This window comes from Toxorhynchites rutilus, chromosome 3 (genome assembly GCF_029784135.1).
Source record: "Toxorhynchites rutilus septentrionalis strain SRP chromosome 3, ASM2978413v1, whole genome shotgun sequence".
Classification (NCBI taxonomy): domain Eukaryota; kingdom Metazoa; phylum Arthropoda; class Insecta; order Diptera; family Culicidae; genus Toxorhynchites; species Toxorhynchites rutilus.
In genome coordinates, this window is record NC_073746.1 from 17441380 (window position 1) to 17463742 (window position 22363).

General features: G+C 43.6%; 1 protein-coding gene across 1 annotated transcript in view; it reads left to right on the plus strand.

Moving 5' to 3' along the window:
• LOC129778576 (ATP-binding cassette sub-family G member 4-like) overlaps positions 1 to 19685 on the plus strand; it is a 56392-nt gene extending 36707 nt beyond the window's left edge. The window contains exons 6-7 of the mRNA XM_055785547.1: positions 18723 to 18979; positions 19043 to 19685. Coding sequence (XP_055641522.1) covers positions 18723 to 18979; positions 19043 to 19390 — 605 coding nt within the window. The 3' untranslated portion in view covers positions 19391 to 19685. The remainder of the gene's footprint in view (positions 1 to 18722; positions 18980 to 19042) is intronic.
• The last annotated feature ends 2678 nt before the right edge of the window (positions 19686 to 22363 follow it).

Consider the following 22363-nt stretch of genomic DNA (forward strand, 5'->3'; position numbering starts at 1 on the left):
TAAACGGTTATAATGAATTCGATACAGCAACAATGCCGATGATGGTGACACCAAATAAATCAGCGATGATGATGATGATGCCTGGTTGTGTTCTATTCGTTACTATTGTTTCGTCACTTGTTTCGACGCTGCGAGACTAATCTTTATTTATTTATTTATAATGATACTACATCCCATTGAGAGATTAGATCTTCTTCACAATTTTTCGCCAATAGTCCCGATCCATGGCTGCAGTTCTCCAACTCCCGGCTGCACCGATTCTTGCCAAGTCCTGCTCTACCTGGTCCAACCACCTCGCTCGCTGGGCTCCTCTCCTTCTTGTTCCTACCGGATTCGATGCGAACACCATCTTTGCAGGGCTGCTGTCCGGCAATCTTGCAACATGCCCTGCCCATCGCACTCGTCCAGCCTTGGCGACTTTCTGAATGCTGGGTTCGCCGTAGAGTTGCGCCAGTTCGTGGTTCATTCTCCTTCTCCATAGTCCGCTTTCCTGTACACCACCGTATATTGTTCTGAGCACTCGGCGTTCGAAAACTCCAAGCGCTTGTGAGTCCTCTTCAAGCATCGTCCATGCTTCGTGCCCATAGAGAACAACCGGTCGAATTAGGGATTTGTACATGGTACACTTCGTACGGGGTCGGAGTTTGTTGGACCTCAAGGATTTGCGGAGCCCATAGTAGGCACGACTTCCATTGACAATGCGTCTTCGAATTTCACGGCTGTTGTTGTTGTCAGTTGTTATCAACGAGCCAAGGTAGACAAATTCCTCTACCACCTCGAGCTCGTCGCCGTCGATCACAACACTACTACCAAGAAGAACTCTGTTGCGATCAGTCCCTCCAGCTAGCATGTATTTAGACTTAGACGCATTGATCCCAAGCCCAATCAGCCCTGCTTCGTGTTTCAGTCGGGTATACAAGTCGGCTACCGTCGCATGTGTTCTTCCGATTATGTCCACGTCGTCGGCGAAGCAGATAAACTGACTAGACTTGTTGAAAATCGTGCCCCGCATGTTGAAGCCCGCTCTCCGCATAACACCTTCCAGCGCCACGTTGAAGAGCAGACAGGAGATTCCATCGCCTTGTCGAAGTCCCCTGTGAGTCTCAAATGATTCCGACAGATCACCTGAGATCCGCACACTGCACCGCACACCGTTCATCGTTGCCTGAATCAGTCTTGTCAGCTTTCGGGGAAAGCCGTGTTCGTCCATGATCCTCCATAGCTGTCGTCGGTCGATTGTATCATATGCGGCCTTGAAGTCGACGAAGATGTGGTGTGTAGGGACCTGATACTCGCGGCACTTTTGGAGGATCTGCCGCAGTGTAAAAATCTGGTCCGTCGTCGAGCAACCGGGCATGAATCCGGTCTGATAACTTCCCACAAATCTACTTACTATTGGCGATAGGCGGCGGAAGAGGATCTGAGACAAAATTTTGTAGGCACCATTCAGGATTGTGATGGCACGATAGTTCCTACAATCCAACTTGTCGCCTTTTTTATAGATGGGGCAGATTACTCCGTCCTTCCACTCCTCCGGTAGCTGTTCTGTGTCCCAGATCATGACTATCAACCGGTGCATACACTCTACAAGTTTTCTCGGACCTCCCTTGAAGAGCTCCGCTACGAGGCCATCCTTACCAGCTGCTTTGTGGTTCTTGAGCTGATTAATGGCCTCCTTAACTTCACCCATCGTCGGGGGTGGTACGTCGTCGTTGTTTATTGCACCGGTGTAGTCCTCCTCAACGCCGTCTAGGTCTCCTGTCTGCGCGCTGTTCAGGTGTTCATCGTAGTGCTGCCTCCACCTTTCGATCACCTCGCGTTCGTTCGTCAAGATGCCTCCTTCCTTGTTTCTGCACATTTCGGTCCGCGGCACAAAGCCTTTGTGCGAGGCGTTTAGTTTCTTGAAGAACTTCCGCGATTCTCGAGAACGATAAAGCAGCTCCATCTCGTCGCACTCTTTCTCTTCCAGGCGGCGCTTTTTTTCCCGAAAGAGATGTGTTTGCTGTCTTCGTTTCAGTCTGTATCGTTCCACGTTTTGTCGAGTCGCTCGTTGCAGCATGGCTGCGCGTGATGCATCCTTCTCGTTCAGGAGCGCTCGGCACTCGTCGTCAAACCATTCGTTCCGTTGTCCTCGTTGTTCATACCCGATGACGGTCTCTGCTGTGCTGCTAATTGCTGATTTTAAGAAGTTCCAGCATTCATCGAGGGGAACAGCATCCAGTTCGTCTACCCCCGGTAACGCAGCTTCAAGACGCTGCGAATATGTTGCAGCAACGTTCGGCTCCTGTAGTCGTCGTAGGTGGTACCGTGGTGAGCGCTGGTGTCTTATGTTATTGACGACTGACAGTTTAGAACGCAGTTTGACCATCACCAGGTAGTGGTCTGAATCGATGTTAGCGCCACGATAGGTTCTGACGTCGATGATATCCGAGAAGTGCCGACCGTCGATCAAAACGTGGTCAATTTGTGTTTCTGTTTGCTGTGGTGATCTCCAGGTGTAACGGTATTGGAGGCTGTGCTGGAAGAAGGTGCTACGTATGGCCATGTTCTTGGAGGCAGCGAAGTCGATAAGTCTTAGGCCGTTTTCGTTGGTTCGCTGATGGGCGCTGAACCTACCAATTACCGGTCTGAATTCCTCCTCCTGGCCGACCTGAGCGTTCAAATCACCGATGACGATTTTGATGTCGTGTTTTGGGCAGCGATCGTATTCACGCTCTAGCTGCGCGTAGAATTCTTCTTTATCGTCATCGGTGCTAGCTAGATGGGGGCTGTGGACGTTGATAATGCTGATATTGAAGAAGTGGCCTCTCATCCTCAATCTGCACATTCTTTCATTGATCGGCCACCAACCAATCACCCGTTTTTGCATCTCCCCCATCACGATGAAAGCTGTACCCAGCTCGGTGTGTTGCCGCAGCTCTGATAGATGGTATATCCACCATGGAACGATCGCACCATAGAACCTTTCCAGCACACCTCCTGCAGCGCTACGATGTGGAAATTGCGGGCTCTCAATATTTCCGAAAGAATTCGGGTACTCGCAAGAAAATTGAGAGACTTGCAGTTCCATGTTCCGAGTTTCCAATCTCTAGTCCGTGTTCTTTGCGTAGGTCTAGTCCGATTGTCCTGTGTCGAATTTCTTTGTGAATTTTCCTGTGCGTTTTATTTTTACGGATGGCTTGCAGGGCCTGCACCAACCCCCTGTCTCGCCGGAGGACCGTCGTGCACAGCTCTTTTTAGAGTCCCCGCTGGCACGAAGACAGTGATCAGCCGCCCCTAACATGGGGATCAGACGCTGTTTTGAGCCGCACCTCCATGGTGAACAGACGCTCGGATAGGCCCCCTTCCCTGTCAGCATACGACCAAGATCCCACCGGGGTTGGTTACCCGATCTTCACTATGGTTACTCGTACCCCAGCCGGTACCACGGGGAGGTAGGGATAGGAGTTACTGGACAGGAAGCTAAGGACCACGAATGGGGTCTATTTTATGCCTGCAGGTACGCGAAGTACCGATGGTACGCTTGGTCCAGTCATTTACCAACGAGACTAATCTGCGTACGCTGATCGACATAAGGTAGAGTAGCTCGTTACTGCCATCAACGATGGAAATTAATTTTCTCGAACATCCTCCGCCCGTTGAAAGGTACAGCTTTCTAAACTTTGATCAGGATCGATTGGAAGGAAACACAATTTCGAAACTACTCGCTTCATGATTCCATTTTGAGTTTTGATGTTAACGACACGAACGACTCCATCCTTACCAGCAAATGTTTCGGCGATTCGACCAAGCAGCCACTTCTATACTGGCATGTTGTCCTTCTTCACTAGTACAAACTGGCCAATTTTTACAGCAACTTTCTTGTGCCACTTGAATTTTTCCTGTAGCGAAGATATATACTCGAGTTGAAACCGCGACCAAAAAAGGCTGAACGATGGCGGTGATGTGATCGAAACGTGACCTTGGATGGTTTTGACCTTTGACTTCGGGGCGAGCGACAGCAGTTGACGGCCTGAAAATCAAAAAAAATGACCCGGCTTTAGAGGTTCCAGGTCTTCGGGATCATCGGACAGTTGTGTTATAGCACGTGAATTGAGAACAGCTTCTATACGGGCCAGGACAATCGACATCTCTTCGAAACTGAGTGCTGCTCGTCCGGTCTGCTTTACGAGAAGCGCCTTAGTCTGCCGAATATTAGCCTCCCATATACCGCCGAAGTGTGGTGCCTCTGGTGGATTGAATCACCATTCTATGCTGTTACCTTGGGAGTGCTGAATCTCGTTTTGGTTTTCTTGACGATTAAAAAATTTCTCCGATTTCCGATTTTTTTTCTGACGATTGAAAAAATGCTGCCATGACAAATAAATAATGCGATCCAAGCCTTGTGTTCCACAGTCGATCGTTTATTTCGCTGTTCCACGAAAACTGGTCCATTTTTTTCACAATAACAAAAGTTGCTTCACTCTCAATGCTGTAACTCACAAACCAATCGACCGATTGCTGTCAAAGTTGATAACGTTGATTTTAATTGCTATTTCCTTCCTAAAACTTGTGTACATTTTGATGAATAAAAATATTCTCTATCCAATGAGTATTATCTCAAAAATGTGTTTTGGGTCCATTCAAATAACTTTGTTTTAATTTTCTTCAAATTAATTAACTTAGCCCATACAAGTTGTATAGGTTTTGGGCTATACCTTTTTAGACCCTCTTCCGACCATTGAAAAACTTGCTAAAGATAGATAAAAATATTCTATATCGAAAAAGTACTATCTCGAGAATCTGTTTTGAGTCCTTTCGAATTACTTTTTTGACGTGGGACTACGTCCAACCGGAATATATGGAGGGTAAAATGAAAACCTAAACACAGAACATGCAGGAAAAAATGAAAGATTTCGAATGCTTATAGCTCGAACATTTCGTACTGGATAGGAGAGATGTTTGCATCACTTGATAGGGAATATTTCTACGCATCTATCGCAACTAACAAAATGTTGTTTTTCATTAGATAAACAATTGAATAACTGTAAAATATTAGGCGTTATATAAACGCCCTAACTGCATCGTTTTGATTGGCCCGATTTACGGTTTCCCTAACACAGCCATCAAAACCAAGCAGCCTTGGGGAAATCGGCATTGCAAATACATGAAAGTAGGGGGACTTTTGTTCTAATCGAAAAATGTTCCCTAACACAGACTTTAAAACCAAGCAGCGAAATCGGCATTGCAAACACACGAAAGAGCCTAGACGCGAGTGAACTGAAAAGTTTAAACCCTCTTAAAGCCAAAAAGAAGAAGAAAAACACACGAAGGTAGGGGGAGCTTTTGTTCCCACCGAAATGTGTTCCCTAATAGAGATTTCTAAACCAAGGTGCCTGGAGAAATCGGTATTTCAAATTCATGCAAGTCGGGGGTATTTTTGTTCCGACTTGAATGTGTTTCCCTAACACACACTTCAAATCCATGGAGCGTGGAGAAATCGGCATTGCGAATTCATACAAATCGGGGGTGTTTTTGTTCCGTATGAAATGTGTTTCCCTAACACAGACTTCAAAACCGAGGTTTCTGGGGAAATCTGCTCAGCAAATAAATGCAAACTGCGAGTACTTTTGTCCTCGCTTGCCTTTGTGCAGAGTGGAATATGTCTGTCCTAACATGATCTTCTAAACTTAGGAACCTGGGAAAATCGTGCAGCCACTAGAAGCGAATGAACTTCCCAGTTTCAAGCAAATTCGAGATTCGAGAAGTATGTACACTTTTGGGATGTAAACTTCAGAGGGAAATGTAAAATAAAAAAATCGTTTGATAATTTTTTTTTGTCTTAATTGGAAAGATTTTCAGCCTTAGGCTGGTTTATCAAACGTTTGATAATTCTTCCGTACATATATTTTGTTCTAGTCATCATACCAAACGTAAAAGGTAAAAATTTACTTGTAACGAAGAACAATCAATCACAATAAATGAATTGACTTTACACGGCATTTGTTCATTTTTTTCACTCACAGAGCAAATATATTGAACTCAATTGAATTTGGAAACTGTTTTATTCAATCAAGAATTTAATCAATACAAACGAATGATTGCTAAGCTAAGGTAGTTCCACGTCAACCTTGCGGTTATATCGTAGATGTAACCCACTAATTTTTTTTTAATTTTCTTTAAAATAATTAATTTCTTCCATACAATTTGGCCTATAACTTTTCTCAGACCCTTTTCCGATTAATAAAATTGTGGCAAAAAATTGTGGCTGGAAGATAGGTAAAATATTTCTCTATCGAATAACTTCGATGCCTCTATTCGAACATTTTTTTGATTCTCAAAATTCTGTATATTTCCCTATATTGACCCATAATTTTTCTCTGTAACGATCAAGAAAAAAATGAATTATGTGGAAAGATAAATGATTCAATTCTCTAACTAATGAGCATGATTGTGAAAGATGTTATCTGATAAACAATCAATTTATTTCAATTAAAATGTTGAAGAAAGACGTGTGTTCTATACAAAGTCTGGTTTATTACCAACGGAAAAAATTACATTCTTGACTACGACTAACAACACCATGGCCACATAAATCAACTGCAACTATGATTTATTTCTTCACCCCCTCTCAGTTGATGGTCTCCAATCCGATCTTTTTCCTCAAAATTGTTAATGTCGGGGTAGGAAGAGATTTTGTTAAAATATCCGCTTCTTGCTCCTGGGATGGTACATATATTAGCTTAACTTTCGCATCTGCAACAGCTTCTCGAATGAAGTGGAACTTGACATCTATATGCTTGACACGTTTAGTCTCCTCCTTCTCTGCCATAGCTATAGCGCCTTGGTTATCCTCATAAACTGGGACAGGATATAAATTTGATTCACGTAAATCAGACAACAGTCCAGTAAGCCAAATTGTTTCGCTAATAGAAGAGCTCATCGCGATATACTCAGCTTCTGTGGATGACATTGCTACAGAACGCTGCTTCTTAGATGACCACGCCACGGTACATCCAAACACCTTGATCAAAAAACCAGAAACGCACTTACGATCAACCTCATCGCTCGCATAGTCAGCATCGACAAATACTGTAACCGGTAGTTCATGTGGGTTTCTCTGGAAAATCAGTTTCAAATTCTTCGTTGCTTGTAGGTAACGCAGCACTCTTTTAGCATGCTTCCAGTGTTCTTCGCCTGCAGCATCTTGGAATCTTGCCAGATAGCCTACAACATAGCATAGATCCGGTCTTGATCCCAGCATGAGGAACATCAAACTGCCAATTAGTTCACGATAAGGATAGCTGCACTCTTCAGTGGCCTTCTGGAGTTTTAACTTCGTCTCAGCGGGTGTGCTGACAGGTTTACAGTTTTCCATTCTGAAACGGGCCAATATTTTTCGGATCAACGCTTCCTGGGATAGATACATAGTACCTTGTTTATCACGTTCTATCTTGATGCCCAAAAAATGATGTAGCTCGCTCATGTCCTTGATAGAGCATACTCTCACAAGCGGTGACTCATTCATCGAATATTCGAACGTGACCGGTGTTCGACTTCGGCTGAAGGTGATGATTTTGCATTTGGCTGGGTTTGCCAACATTCCGTTCATCTTACACCACGATGACAAGCGTTCAATATCAGCTTGCAGAGCCAGGCAATCAACCGTCGTCTTGATAATGCGGTAGAGTTTTAGGTCATCTGCATACTAGAGCTTGCAGCAGCTTAGGTGGTCGCATACATCGTTTAAAAAAAGTATAAAGATGAGAGGACCAAGGTGACTACCCTGAGGAACCCCGGACGGTAGTTGAAACGCATTCGATGTGGCATCGTGAACCTTCACGAAAGCTTTCCTGGACGAAAGGTACGATTCTATCCAGCGAACAATCCACGAAGGAAGACCGAGGCGGCTCAGTTTTGTGATAGCGAGACCATGCGGAACTTTGTCGAACGCCTTGGAGAAATCGATATACACGGCATCAACTTGACGACGCTTCTCGATGGCACCAACCAGAGTGTTAGTGAAGGTCATCAGATTGGTAATGGTGGAGCGTTTCTTCATAAACCCGTGCTGAAATTCCGAGATTAACGATCGGACTGCCGTGTACAGCTTATCGTGTAGCAGTCTTTCCAGGACTTTCGCCAAACAGTCCAGTATCGAGATTGGACGGTAGTTTTCCACGCTGTGAATGTTTCCAGATTTGAAGATCGGGGTTATGGATGCTAGCTTCCATGACTCAGGAAAGACGCCGTCAAGAAGTGATCGTTTGAAAATAAACTTCACAGGGATGGTCAATGATGCAGCACAATTCCTAATGAAGGAAGGTGGAATTCGATCCGGACCAGGACCTTTCGAGGCGTCAACAGAAGAGAGGGCTTTGAAAATATCGTCGTGGCTGAAGGTGATTTGCTGTAGACGAATATCAAAACTCGGCAAGTTATCGATGTATTCCTGCGGAGTCGGAGCCTGATCGACTTCGTAAACGGTTCGGAAGAATTCCGCAAAGAGATTAGCAGAGCTAGCAGCGTCAGAGGAGCTTTGACTACAGTATGTAACGTCCACTGGAATACGTGCAGAGCCTTTTCGGGAATTTACGAAATTCCAGAAAGATGATGGATTTATCTTGAAACTACTCTGCAAATTGTCAATGTACTGCCGAAAGCTAATTTCATGTAAACCACTATACTCGGCTTCAGCCGACTGTACAGCAGTTTTATTAGCAGCTGTTTTGGAGCGGAAATAACGTTTCCGAGCTTTTCGCAGACGGTTACGCTGATTACGGAGTTCGGAATTCCACCATGGTTGTGTGAAATTTAGGGAAGGCTTACATCTTTTAACAGGAACGGTGTCGGAATTATTTGATATATGTTGTCGTAGAAGGCAGAGACGGCTGCATCAATGTCAGAGAGGTCAAGAAGCTCTGTCCAATTCAACGAGCCGATTCGCTCGTTGATAGCGTTAAAGTCACACCGTGCAAAGTCATACTCACTGCGAGCTGCTGGAACACCGGGCGGGCGGATCTGGCCAGGCGAATGGACGTCAAGTTTTAAAAGTAACGGCTTATGATGATCGTCGATTTTTAAAATAGCAGATGGTGGATCAAACAGCTCAATACCGTCTGAATCGCTAACGAATACCAGGTCAAGTAACTTGCCATTCACATTGACTAGATCGTTGATTTGCTTGAGTCCAACGGACAAAATGGACTCGACAAGAGCAAGTTCTTGTTCAGACGATGCATTGAGTGGCAACAAGCCGTTGATGTCTTCTTCGAAATTCCACACTAGATTTGGTAGGTTATAATCACCCACGACGATAGTTGAATCATGAGGCTTTGCCATATCTATAAGTTGTTGCACAGACTCGGCGTGTTTGGTATAAATATCCAGATGGCTGTTGGGACGAATATAGATGCAGCATAGGAAGAGCGATCGATGTAGAAGAACAATTTGTACGGCAATTTGTTCAAGGTTCTCACTGTCTAACAGATGCACAGATTTGCAATTAAGTCTGGGATTGACAGCAATCAAAACGCCGCCGCCGCGTTGAAATGAGCTGGTGCGAGAGTTCCGATCACAACGATAGATTGTATAGTTAGCTGCCAACTCGGTATTCGCAATGTCGGAATGAAGCCACGTTTCGGTGAAAATTACCACGTCGAAATCACAGGAGAGCAACGAGTGAAGCAAAGCGTTCGTTTTAGTACGTAAACCACGGACGTTTTGATAATAAATGGTCAAGAAATCACGAGTGCTGATCATCAAGGAGTTTAACTCGTCAGCTATCGCTTGCCTCCATTCCACCTCGTGAGGGTGACCATCCACCTCGTCGTAGCTCTTTGGAATCTGTTGGAAATCATCAGCAGCAGAAAAAGCTCTATAAGGGGAAATAAAATCTGCAAACCAACCTGGACTCTTGCGCACCCGACCACTAGACCTCGGAATACACTCCTCACAGTCATTCCCATTGTTTGATTGTGGTGGGAGCGCTGATGCGTTCTCTTTTTCAGGATCAGCAACTCCGTTATCTCCTAGCTCATCGTCTGGCAAAGAATTACCATCTACGATACTTTCAGGTTCAGCCGCTAACTGGTTGTTTTCCGTATCGACTTGCTCAAAGACTGGCGTAACATCCGGAATAATTTCCTTCGAAACTACATCTTCTTCATTCAGTGGATTCGCTGATTCCTTAAACGGAAATATATCCTCGTTGAATTTTACGTCTCGTGCCACAAACATTTTTCTTGTTGTTTGATTCCACAGACGATAACCGGTCGGAGAATAGCCTAGCATTACACTACGCAAACCAGTAGGGTCCAGTTTGCTTCTCTTTTGCTTCGGAATCCATGCAAATGTTTGGCACCCAAATATCCTCATTTTTCCAACATCTGGTTTTTCACCATACCAGCATTCAGCAGGGGTGCAGTTTCCTTCCAACGCTTCAGTGAGACTTCGATTGGTTGAATAAACTGCATTCAATACAGCTTCACCCCACAGAAATTTCGGTGCACCGGATTCAGCTAACATGGTCCTCATTTTCTCCACTATGGTACGATTGAACCTTCCTGCTACTCCATTATGTTGAGGTGTAGAGCCAACAGTTGACTCAACTTGGATCCCTTGTTTTATATAGTACGAATGCTGCTCGTTCGAAAAATATTCTCTTCCAAGATCACATCTTAGGTTTTCGATCCTCTTCCCGAATTTCGCCGTCGCCATAGCCTCGTATTCTTTGAAATAATCAAAGACTTGGTGCTTTTTTTTTTTTTTTTTTATTAAATCGTTTATTTTTACAGGCTCAGTTACATAAGTTTAAAGGAGCCAAACTCCTATCTGTATAGTTACAAGTATACATAAACATTTTTTATTAATTCTAATGTTAATGAGGTAGAGAACCGATTACTCGCGGCTTGCTCGAGTTTAGAAGGGTGACATTTTGTTTCAGGAAAAGGATGGGATATAAGGATATGTTGACAATGTTCACACTCACATTCGCACTCACATTCATCATACTCAATTCTTAAGCCTATCTTATATCTAACATGTATTTACATTTCACCTTATTCTATTGTTAGTAAGAAGGGATTTGATTTCTCGCGAAGGAAAAGGAAAAGGAGAATATAAGGATATAAGGACAATCACACACGAAGATCGATAGCTTTTAGGAAGACATATATTTGGGACATGTAATCAAGGTCTAACCGAGCCAACACATCTCTCACCGGCACATTGGGCTGCCTTCCTCTAGCCCGAAGAGAGTTTTCTAAATTCGATCTGGCAACAAGATACTCCTCGCACGACCAAACAACGTGTTCGATGTCGTGGTAACCTTGGCCACAAGCACAGATATTGCCATCGGCAAGATTAAAACGAAAGAGTAGCGCGTCTAACGAACAGTGATTGGACATGAGTCGAGAGAAGGTGCGAATAAAGTCCCGACTTAAGTCCAGACTTTTGAACCATGGTTTGAGGCTAACCTTAGGGATAATCGAGTGAAGCCACCGACCCAATTCATCTTCGTTCCACTTACGTTGCCAGTTAACGACGGTATTTTTACGGACTAAAGAATAAAATTCATTGAAGGCGATTTGACGCTGATAAATATCGCCTTCAATTGCACCTACCTTTGCCAATGAGTCAGCCCTCTCGTTACCCGGAATTGAGCAATGTGAAGGGACCCAGACAAAGGTAATGACATAACAGCGTCTGGTTAAAGCACTCAAAATTTCTCGTATTCTCTCAAGGAAGTACGGCGAGTGCTTTTCCGGCCTCACTGAACGGATAGCTTCGACAGAGCTAAGACTATCCGTTACAATGTAATAGTGTTCAACAGGTCGTGAGGCGACGCTGTCCAGCGCCCAATGTATTGCTGCCAATTCAGCAATATACACAGAGCAAGGATTCTGAAGACTGTGGGAGGTGCTAAAAATTTCGTTGAACACTCCAAATCCTGTGGACTCATTCATAGAGGACCCATCAGTAAAGTACATATTATCACAATTGACACGCCCATACTTTGCATTGAAGATCGTAGGAACGATCCCCGATCGATGATAATCTGGAATTCCATGGATTTTCTCCTTCATGAACAGATCAAAATGTACAGAGGAATTGATGTAGTCAGGAAAACAAACACGGTTGGGAGTATACGAAGAAGGATCAACCTGCATGGAGATGAATTCATGATATGAGCTCATGAATCCTGAATGAAAATTTAGCTCGATAAGCTGCTCAAAATTTCCGATCACCAATGGGTTCATAACCTTACACCGGATGAGGAACCGAAGCGATAATAAATTGAAGCGATCTTTTAGTGGGAGTAGGCCTGCCAAAACCTCGAGACTCATGGTATGCGTTGAGGGCATACATCCCAACGCAATACGGAGACAAAGATACTGAATTCGCTCGAGTTTAATGAGATATGTTTTGGCAGCTGATTGAAAACAGAAACTGCCATACTCCATCACTGAGAGAATAGTTGTTCGATACAAAATTATAAGATCTTCGGGATGGGCTCCCCACCAGGTGCCGGTAATTGTACGGAGAAAGTTTATTCTTTGTTGGCATTTTTTACTCAGATACCTAATATGGGCCCCCCAAGTACATTTGGAGTCGAACCAGACCCCAAGATACTTGAATGACATAGCATGAGTGATCGGTTTACCCAAAAGTTGAAGCTTTGGTTTTGCTGGTCTATGCTTCCTAGAAAAAACCACCATCTCTGTTTTCTCCGTGGAGAATTCGATCCCTAGCCCAATGGCCCAGGTTGAAAAATTGTTCAAAGTATCTTGTAAGGGTCCTTGCAGGTTGGATTCGTTTGATCCTACGACAGACACCACTCCGTCATCTGCAAGTTGTCTTAGGCTGCAATTTTGTGTAAGACAATTGTCGATGTCGCTTACATAGAAGTTGTACAAAAGGGGGCTTAAACATGAGCCCTGGGGGAGGCCCATGTAGGAGACCCGATTTACTGTCGAATCCCCGTGAGAAAAGTTCAACTGTTTCTCACAAAGCAAGTTATATAACATATTATTCAACAGAGGCGGCAGACCCCGAGAGTGTAATTTGTCTGACAAAACCTCTATTGAAACAGAATCAAAGGCCCCCTTTATGTCCAAGAATACTGAAGCCATTTGTTTTTTTTCGGCGTAAGCCATTTGAATTTCTGAAGAAAGCAACGCAAGACAATCATTCGTCCCCTTGCCCCTGCGGAACCCATATTGTGTATCTGAGAGTAGGCCATTCGTTTCAACCCATCGATCAAGGCGAAACAAGATCATTTTCTCCAACAATTTCCGTAAACAAGACAGCATTGCTATTGGACGGTACGAATTGAAGTCGGATGCGGGTTTTCCGGGTTTTTGAATAGCTATAATTCGCACTTGTCTCCAATCATCTGGAACAATATTATGCTCCAGAAACCGATTGAATAAATTCAACAAGCGATGTTTCGCCACATCAGGGAGGTTTCTTAACAAGTTGAACTTAATTCTATCCGTTCCTGGAGCCGAATTGTTACAAGAAAGGAGAGCAAGAGAGAATTCTACCATCGAAAACTCGGAATCAAGATCGCACCTATCTTGTGGTATATCTCGAACAATTTTTTGCACAGGAACGGAATCGGGACAAACCTTCCGTGCAAAATTAAAAATCCATCGATGTGAATATTCTTCGCTTTCATTCGATGAAGAGCGATTTCTCATGTTTCGAGCCACTTTCCATAATTTTTTCATTGACGTTTCTCGTGACAAACCTCCCACGAAATTTCGCCAATAAGCACGTTTTTTCCCTTTGATCAAGTTTTTAAATTGATTTTCAAGGTCCAAATACGTTTGAAAATTCTCAATGGTTCCACGTTTCCGAAAAGCTTTAAATGCGTTCGATTTATCCTGATAAAGCTTGGAACATTGACTATCCCACCATGGATTGGGAGGCCTTTGACGAAAAGTGGAGCCTGGGATGGGTTTCGTTTGAGCGCGAACCGCGCTGTCATATATCAAACGAGAAAGGAAGTTATACTCCTCCAATGGAGGCAAACCATCTCTGGAATTGATGGCTAGAGCAATCGCGTCCGCATATTTTTTCCAGTCAATGTGTCTTGTGAGGTCATATGCCATGTTTATAGATTCAGAAGAATTCGACCCAATGGTGATGGAAATTTTGATTGGCAAGTGATCACTACCGTTGGGGTTCTGGATTACATTCCACTTGCAATCTAACGATAGTGAATTCGAGCAAAGCGAGAGGTCAAGAGCACTTGGGTTAGCAGGAGGTTTAGGAACACGTGTTGTTTCCCCAGTATTCAAAACGGTCATATTGAAGCTGTTACAAAGGTCATATATCATCGATGAACGATTGTCGTCGTACTGTTCCCCCCAGGCAGTTCCGTGAGAGTTGAAGTCTCCCAAGATCAATCGTGGCTCAGGAAGGAGTGAGCACATGTCAACAAGTTGCTTGCGGCTAACCGCAGCTCTCGGAGGCCAATACAAGCTGACAATACAAAGGTCTTTGCCTCTGATGTTTGCATGACAAGCAACAGCTTCGATCCCCCCAATAGGTGGAAGGTCAATTCTAAAAAATGAGTGGCACTTATTGATCCCCAATAGCACCCCTCCGTATCTGTCAACACGGTCCAAGCGTATAATATTAAAATCGTGGAAAGAGATATCATCTCGCGAAGAAAGCCAAGTTTCGGACAGAGCAAAAACGTCACAATTGAAGTTATGAATTAAAAATTTGAATGTATCCAATTTAGGGATAAGACTACGACAATTCCACTGTAAAACAGTGATATCTCCGACCTCTCTATTTGAATTAGACATCAAGAGAGATAATCATTGCAAGGAGGGGCCATGTTTGCATCAATTGTTGCAAAATTGTCTTTAATACTGGAAGCATTGAAATGACAATGGTTCTGATGGAGTCGGAAACATTAAAACACTTGAAGATTTGGTCCAAAAGGTCAGACAACTTTATAAATCCCGATTGGGGAGTTGAGCTGGACGGAAAAATAGGGACATTTGGGGTTTTTGATGTCCCCTCGAGTGCTGGGTCGTTCGAAGGTGAACTATTCCCACGGAAGCCAGGAGGAACCTGATTTTGCTTGTCCGCTGCACTCGATTTTTTAGGCATGCTAACAGGAGGTATAACCGGAGGGGCTTGTCCTTGAACTTTGGGAGTGGTCACATTTTTGCGCCGGGGATTCCCTTGGAAAATGAACGGTGTGCCCCCGTTAGCTGTGTCCGCTTCCATTTCGTCAACGGGTAACGTGGCGAAGACATTTTGTGTGATGATTGGTTGTTGTTGTTGGGCCAGTGGAGAAGCGCCCTTTAAAATATCCGCAAAAGTGCGTTTCGAGCGTTCCTTCAAAGAGCGCTTCTGTTTCTCCCAGCGACTCTTGTAAGTTTCACAAACTGAGAGCTCGTGTGGGGATCCCCCGCAATATGGACATTTATGCTCAGTCGCACTGCAGGATTTCCCCTCATGTTGCTCTCCGCAAGTGGCACAGCGCTCCTTGTTGGCACAATAATCTGAAGTGTGACCAACTGACTTGCATTTTTGGCAAGTCATGGGCTTTGGCACGAAGAGTCGCACAGGCAGTCTTAATTTGCCCACCATGACGTAGTCAGGGAGAGCGGAACCAGCAAAAGTTACTCGAAACGAGTCTGACGGCGTGAATTTAGTTTTTCCCTTTTCTTGGGATACTTTCCCTAGTTGGCGGCTGTCCAAAATTTTAACGCCCACCAACGGGAGTCTTTTAAATTTACCAACTCCTTCCTTTATCATTTCACACGTCAGACCCGTTTCAGTTATCACCCCCGAGATTTCTACGTCATGGGAAGGCACGTAGACACGATACTCTAGGGAGAATCTCTCGTCGATCACAACTGCATTTGCGTGTTTCCGATCACTCACGACAACACGCAGTTTGTTCGGTCTAACCTTAGAGATTTCGACCACGGAGGAATAATATCTTGCCAGATCTTTCGAAACCTGAATGACATTGATGGATTTTCCGTTCGGTTTGGGCCGGAAAAAAACAACCCATGGGCCAGCTCCAGGTGAATCTTCTGGATAGACCTTGACACGAGGAGAGGAAGCAACTGAGGGGGAGGTCGAGGTCGATTGTTGAGCGGGAGCGGGATCAGTAGGGCTGGGAGGCAAGTTCGGGAGTTGAGCGGAAACGGGAGCGGGAGAATGAGGGGGTGAAGAGGAAAGGTTTGCAAATTTTCTTGAGGGAGGCTTGTTGAGGTGAGTTAACTCTTCCTGTAAAGAGACATCTTCTGAGGGGGGAACGCGTTTAAGCGACTTCCCAGCACCCGTAGCTGGGGAGGGGGAGACAGTGGATTCGATATCCATGTCAACGCTTTCTTCCCCTTCTGCCATTTAAAATGGCAGATGTACACTTTCTTATAATTTTTGCAATTTTTTTTTATAATTCCTTAACCTAATAACCTTAACCTATTAATTTGAGTATACTTATTATGCACACCAGTGCGGATTATTTATAACGGTGCTGCGTGTTGATCGTTCGGTACAGCTGAACCCGTGTATCGCACCACGCGGTGATGATGTCGAAGACGGTGCTACGGCGATAACACACCAGCACTCAGCGCTCGCGTGCAGCGTTTCTTCCTCTCGCTTGTTGTGTCTGCTTCAATGAATTCACAGGGAATCCCGTTAGTGTCCAACACTCACTTCACCAGCCACGAAAATAACGGTATCACTTCAACGATGGACGATAACGATATAAAACCGTCCGGCGGCTTCGAGCTTAGGAAGACGAATGCCGACTTGGTGCTTGTGCTTCATTAAATATACCACAGCAAAGTGTATATAATCATCAATGAATGACACGAAGTACTGGCACCCATCTACTGTTGTTGGTGTTATCTGGCCGCAAACATCCGTATGGACACGTTCCAATGGTCTTGTTGTTGTCGGTCGATTCTTGTTGAATGGCAAACGGATCATCTTGCCCTCTGCACAAAACTCGCAAAATTTAGCTTCATTCTTAATTTCTCCGATTCCACTTACTATTCCTTTTTGCTTCATTCGTACCAAATTTTTGTAGCTCAGATGGCCGAATCGTTTATGCCATAAATGCAACTCAGAAACTCTCGTGACCATGGCTAACTCTGACGTCATACACAGCATCTTGAGGAAGAACAAATTTCCTCGCAATTGCGCCACAGCTATTATATTGCCGTTTCTAGATAACACTGCTCGATCCGGATGGAACACTACTTCGACTCCCGCTTTCAATAATCGCGATAACGACAACAAATTGAAGCTGAGATTCTTCACATACAGAACATTTCCTAAGGACAATGTGAGATTATCACCATCAACAGATGTTTTCGCCTTCACTGTGCCTTCTTTAGTAGCAACAAGCTTTTCACCTTTCTTCGCACTTTCAATAACGAGTGGAGTTTCGAACTCCATAAATTCGTAGAAATAGCGCTCATCATTTGCCATATGATGACTAGCTCCTGAGTCCAAGACCCATTCAACAGATGACTCCGATTTGAAATCTTCTTCCTGGGATGAAATCATCAATACCACCTCTCGATCTACCGGAACTGTTGCTACTTGAGCTCGATCACGTCGCGTTTTCAGCTTTGGACAAGCAAACTTCTTATGACCTTGTTCACCGCACATAAAACATTTTCCATTGAACTTGTTTTTCTCCTTGCCTTTTCCTGATTTCGCTACGAAAGCCGTTCCTTCCGTGATTCCATTCGCACTCACGTTATCTCTTCCTGATCGTTTCTGCTCTTCGGCCAGCAAACGCGCCTTGACCATATCCAGTTTCAACTGCTCTTCTCCCAGGTTCTCCATTGCCGTTGTAACAACATCATACGTCGATGGTAGAGAGATAAACAGCTGACTTATGGCATCCAGTTCAGTAACCGTGGCACCAGCTCCTTTTAGTTCACGAATCAATTCATCAAACTTACGAAAGTGATCTGTTCCTTCCAATGGTGTTCCTTCTTCCATTTTCAGCGTTGCCAATGATCTCCTTATGTATGTTTGTGCTGCAAAACCTTTTTTCGCGAACGTGGTTGCTAGGGAGTTCCACATTTCCTTAGCAGTATTTTTGTCACGTACGTACTCCAGGTGAGAATCCGCTATGTACGAAACTAGAAGCGCCTTTGCCTTTTCATCCTTTTCTTGAAAAGTCTTCCTCTGTGCTTCATCAGCAGGTACATCCGCTGTTATCACCTCCTTCACACCGTGAGCCGACAACTGCGTTTCGACCCGGAACTTCCAAACATCGTATCCTTCTCCAGCAAACTGAATGATTCCTACTTTCGACGGGTTTGACATTTTCCGTAATTTGATTATGAACTTTTGATTTCTTCAAAAAACTTGTCCGCTTCAGTTCCAATTCAGGTTCCAATGGCCAGACGCAACTGGGCCCATAACCTGTTGAAGAAAGACGTGTGTTCGATACAAAGTCTGGTTTATTACTAACGGAAAAAATTACATTCTTGACTACGACTAACAACACCATGGCTACAGAAATCAACTGCAACTATGATTTATTTCTTCATAAAATAATTTATTATTCATGGAATCCAGCAAGACGTTGAACAGAAACTTGCACACAACAAAAACTTTTATCCGCTTACATCACACAAGTCCGTAAAGAAGGAACGCGAAAACGAGAAAACTCGTGAGCGGTCCGTAAAATGTTAAGGTGATTCGTTGATAGATGCTAACGATTTTTATTTTCTCAGTCCCCCTGGAGCTCCCAATTATCACACGGGAGCACTTCAATCGGTGGTACTCGCTGCGCGCGTATTACATTGCGATGTCGGTTGCGGATGCACCGATTCAGGCGCTCTGTACGGTGACTTACATCACGATCACTTACTACATGACCAATCAACCCCCGGAAGCCTACCGAATGGGTCTGTTCACCTTGATTTGTTTGATGGTCGCATGGGTTGCCCAAGGACTTGGTATTCTGGTGGCCTCGCTTTTTGATGTTAAGGTAATTGTTAATCATCATAGTAGTAATGACCGCTGATCACTACCATTTAATCTTCTTTTCCAGAACGGGGCCATCTTCGGACCCTTCTTCATCTGCCCGTTCCTGATATTCTCGGGCTTCTTCATTCATCTGAACGACGCCCATCCGGTCATGCATTGGCTGTTCCACATTTCGTTTCTCAAGTACGCCCTGCAGGGTGCGACGGTTGCGATCTTCGGGTACGATCGACCCAAGCTGGACTGCTGCGAGGAGGTATACTGTCATTTCACGCTGCCAAAGAAGTTTCTGAAGGAGATCGACATGCTGAGTGCGGACTTTGTCGAGGCTGTGATAGCGCTGGGGGTGGCGTTCGTGGTGTTTCGAGTGGCCGCCTTCTACGTGATGCGGTATAGACTAAGGAACAAGTGTTGAGATGAGTGTATTTCCAGTGTGAGCCGTTAATTAGTTAGTTAGTTAGCTAATGAGGAAGACATTCCCTATTCCCGCCTTCGCCACCGGCTGTGTTATGTTTGGAGCTGTTCGAAGCAAACGCGCTTGGGTTGTAGAGTCATTGAACGGCGATTAAGCGATCGAGGTAATTTAATGGTTTTTTAATAACTTTTTTGTGATGAGATCGTATGATTATTACCGAAGAAGAACAACAACAGATAATTATTATTTTAAGATATACCCTCGAGAGTGGTCGTTTGTGACCACTGCGAATTAATTGAGTCTGTTTAGTTTGTTTGCCTGTTATATATCACCAGTCCATAATACAGTGTTTAGTATGATGATTCGACGCGGTCAGGTCAACGTCATACTACGAAGTCTTAAGCTGTACCAACAAACCTTGGTCGACATATACGCAAAGGCAGAGGGCGAATTACTGCGATTCCTACGACACAATCAACAGAAGTGGTATGAGAAAAAATACCTTCTCTGCGAGACGCTATCATGAGCAACACTGACACAATTTCGTCTCCTTTTTGTCGTAAGGCAGAAAAATGAAATAAAGAAAATCAATATTAATTCCATGCGCTCTGAGCCGGATATTGCATTCAGTAATCCGTTCGACTCAAGCGACTTCAACCGAATTTTTAACGGAACCGACAAGAAGAAAAAACTGAAGAAATGCGCTTCAGACATGCTCAAACGGCCCGACAGAGGCGGAAGACCTCGATATTTCTGAATCAGCACTGAGGAAGAGGCTCATATCAGTGAGTGATTTATGATTTGAATCTACTTTTATTGACATTTCTACTTCTGCTGGGATGTGCCAGCGAGCACCTAAGGCGGTTCAGGCACGAATTTACGAATGAGCAGTCCGAGAATCTGGCGAACAATTGCAGAGCACTGACAAAGCATTTTATGGTATGACTCTCAAAGATTTACGTCATCTTGCGTTTGATTTTTCGAAAGCCAACAACCTCCAGCACGAATTCAGCCAAGTTACAGAACTGGCAGGAAGAGATTAGGCTTCTAGCTTCATGAGGAACCATCGTCTATTTCTTCGAACCCCACAAGAGCGCTCCAAGGCAAAGCGTCGGAATCCTCAGAACCGAATCCAAGATGAGGAAGAAAAATAAACAATTGCTCAAAAATAATTCAAGATGAATTTCAAATTAAAAATATTTTTATTTTCACCATGTATTCAATTCAATAACGGTTATGTTTCGTTTATGTTTATGTTTTCACAATGTACTTCAAATAAATATTTACTTTTTTTTCAACAATGAGTTTCAAATAAGGGAAGGAAGGTATTGAATTAGAGAGACTTTAAACTCTGAGAGTTCATTCGTCTCTGTTTCAAATAAATCAAGTGAAGGTAACTTTGTATTTATAAACTTGATCTATATTAATAAACATGATTTGGTGTCCGTTACTCACGATTAAACTCAAGAACGGAGCAACGGATTTATACAGTCAGTATCAGGATTGATGCGTCTTAGTCGGGGCTCTGGCAACCCTATTCCATCCAATGCAAATTGAGCGTAGGCAGCATAAAACAGGGCTCGCGCTTAGGGGGCTCACGTATTGTTTAATGTTTGGAGTCATATATGTTAATATTTGATTACGTTGGATAGTTTTTTTTTTGGCAAGCGATGTTTGGATACCCATCCGGAAGCTTTCTTGACGATTTGCAATTCAAATCACAGCCGAAGAATCGCGCGGAGCACTTCATTTTGAATTTTAGGTTATGATTTCTATGCTCATGATTTTCTATGCTGGCTACTGAAAAACGGCCATCTTAGCAATCCCTTGGTCTTAGTCTGCAACAGGGTCGTATGTCAATAAAGAAATTATGTACCGCGAGTATAGATCAATGCTTCAGGCAAGTATGATGTCGAAGAGGCAAGCTAGCTATTTAAACCTTAGTTTAAGAATGCACTGAAAAAGTGTCCCTTCATTTTCATTTCAGCCAAATTAAATAAACGAAAGGAATAAGGTGAACAATCGATTAGTATTTCTGTAGGGACGGTTTCATTGACTTTGATATTTATATTTTTTATGAACCTTGATATAAGAAAACCAGAGAATGTCGAGTTTTTATGTCAAAACTAGCTGACCCGGCAAACTTCGCTCCGCCCGAAATTTATTTTTCGTTATCACATCCACGCAATTCAATAACGGTTATGTTTCGTTTATGTTTATGTTTTCACAATGTACTTCAAATAAATATTTACTTTTTTTTCAACAATGAGTTTCAAATAAGGGAAGGAAGGTATTGAATTAGAGAGACTTTAAACTCTGAGAGTTCATTCGTCTCTGTTTCAAATAAATCAAGTGAAGGTAACTTTGTATTTATAAACTTGATCTATATTAATAAACATGATTTGGTGTCCGTTACTCACGATTAAACTCAAGAACGGAGCAACGGATTTATACAGTCAGTATCAGGATTGATGCGTCTTAGTCGGGGCTCTGGCAACCCTATTCCATCCAATGCAAATTGAGCGTAGGCAGCATAAAACAGGGCTCGCGCTTAGGGGGCTCACGTATTGTTTAATGTTTGGAGTCATATATGTTAATATTTGATTACGTTGGATAGTTTTTTTTTTGGCAAGCGATGTTTGGATACCCATCCGGAAGCTTTCTTGACGATTTGCAATTCAAATCACAGCCGAAGAATCGCGCGGAGCACTTCATTTTGAATTTTAGGTTATGATTTCTATGCTCATGATTTTCTATGCTGGCTACTGAAAGGCGGCCATCTTAGCAATCCCTTGGTCTTAGTCTGCAACAGGGTCATATGTCAATAAAGAAATTATGTACCGCGAGTATAGAGCAATGCTTCAGGCAAGTATGATGTCGAAGAGGCAAGCTAGCTATTTAAACCTTAGTTTAAGAATGCACTGAAAAAGTGTCCCTTCATTTTCATTTCAGCCAAATTAAATAAACGAAAGG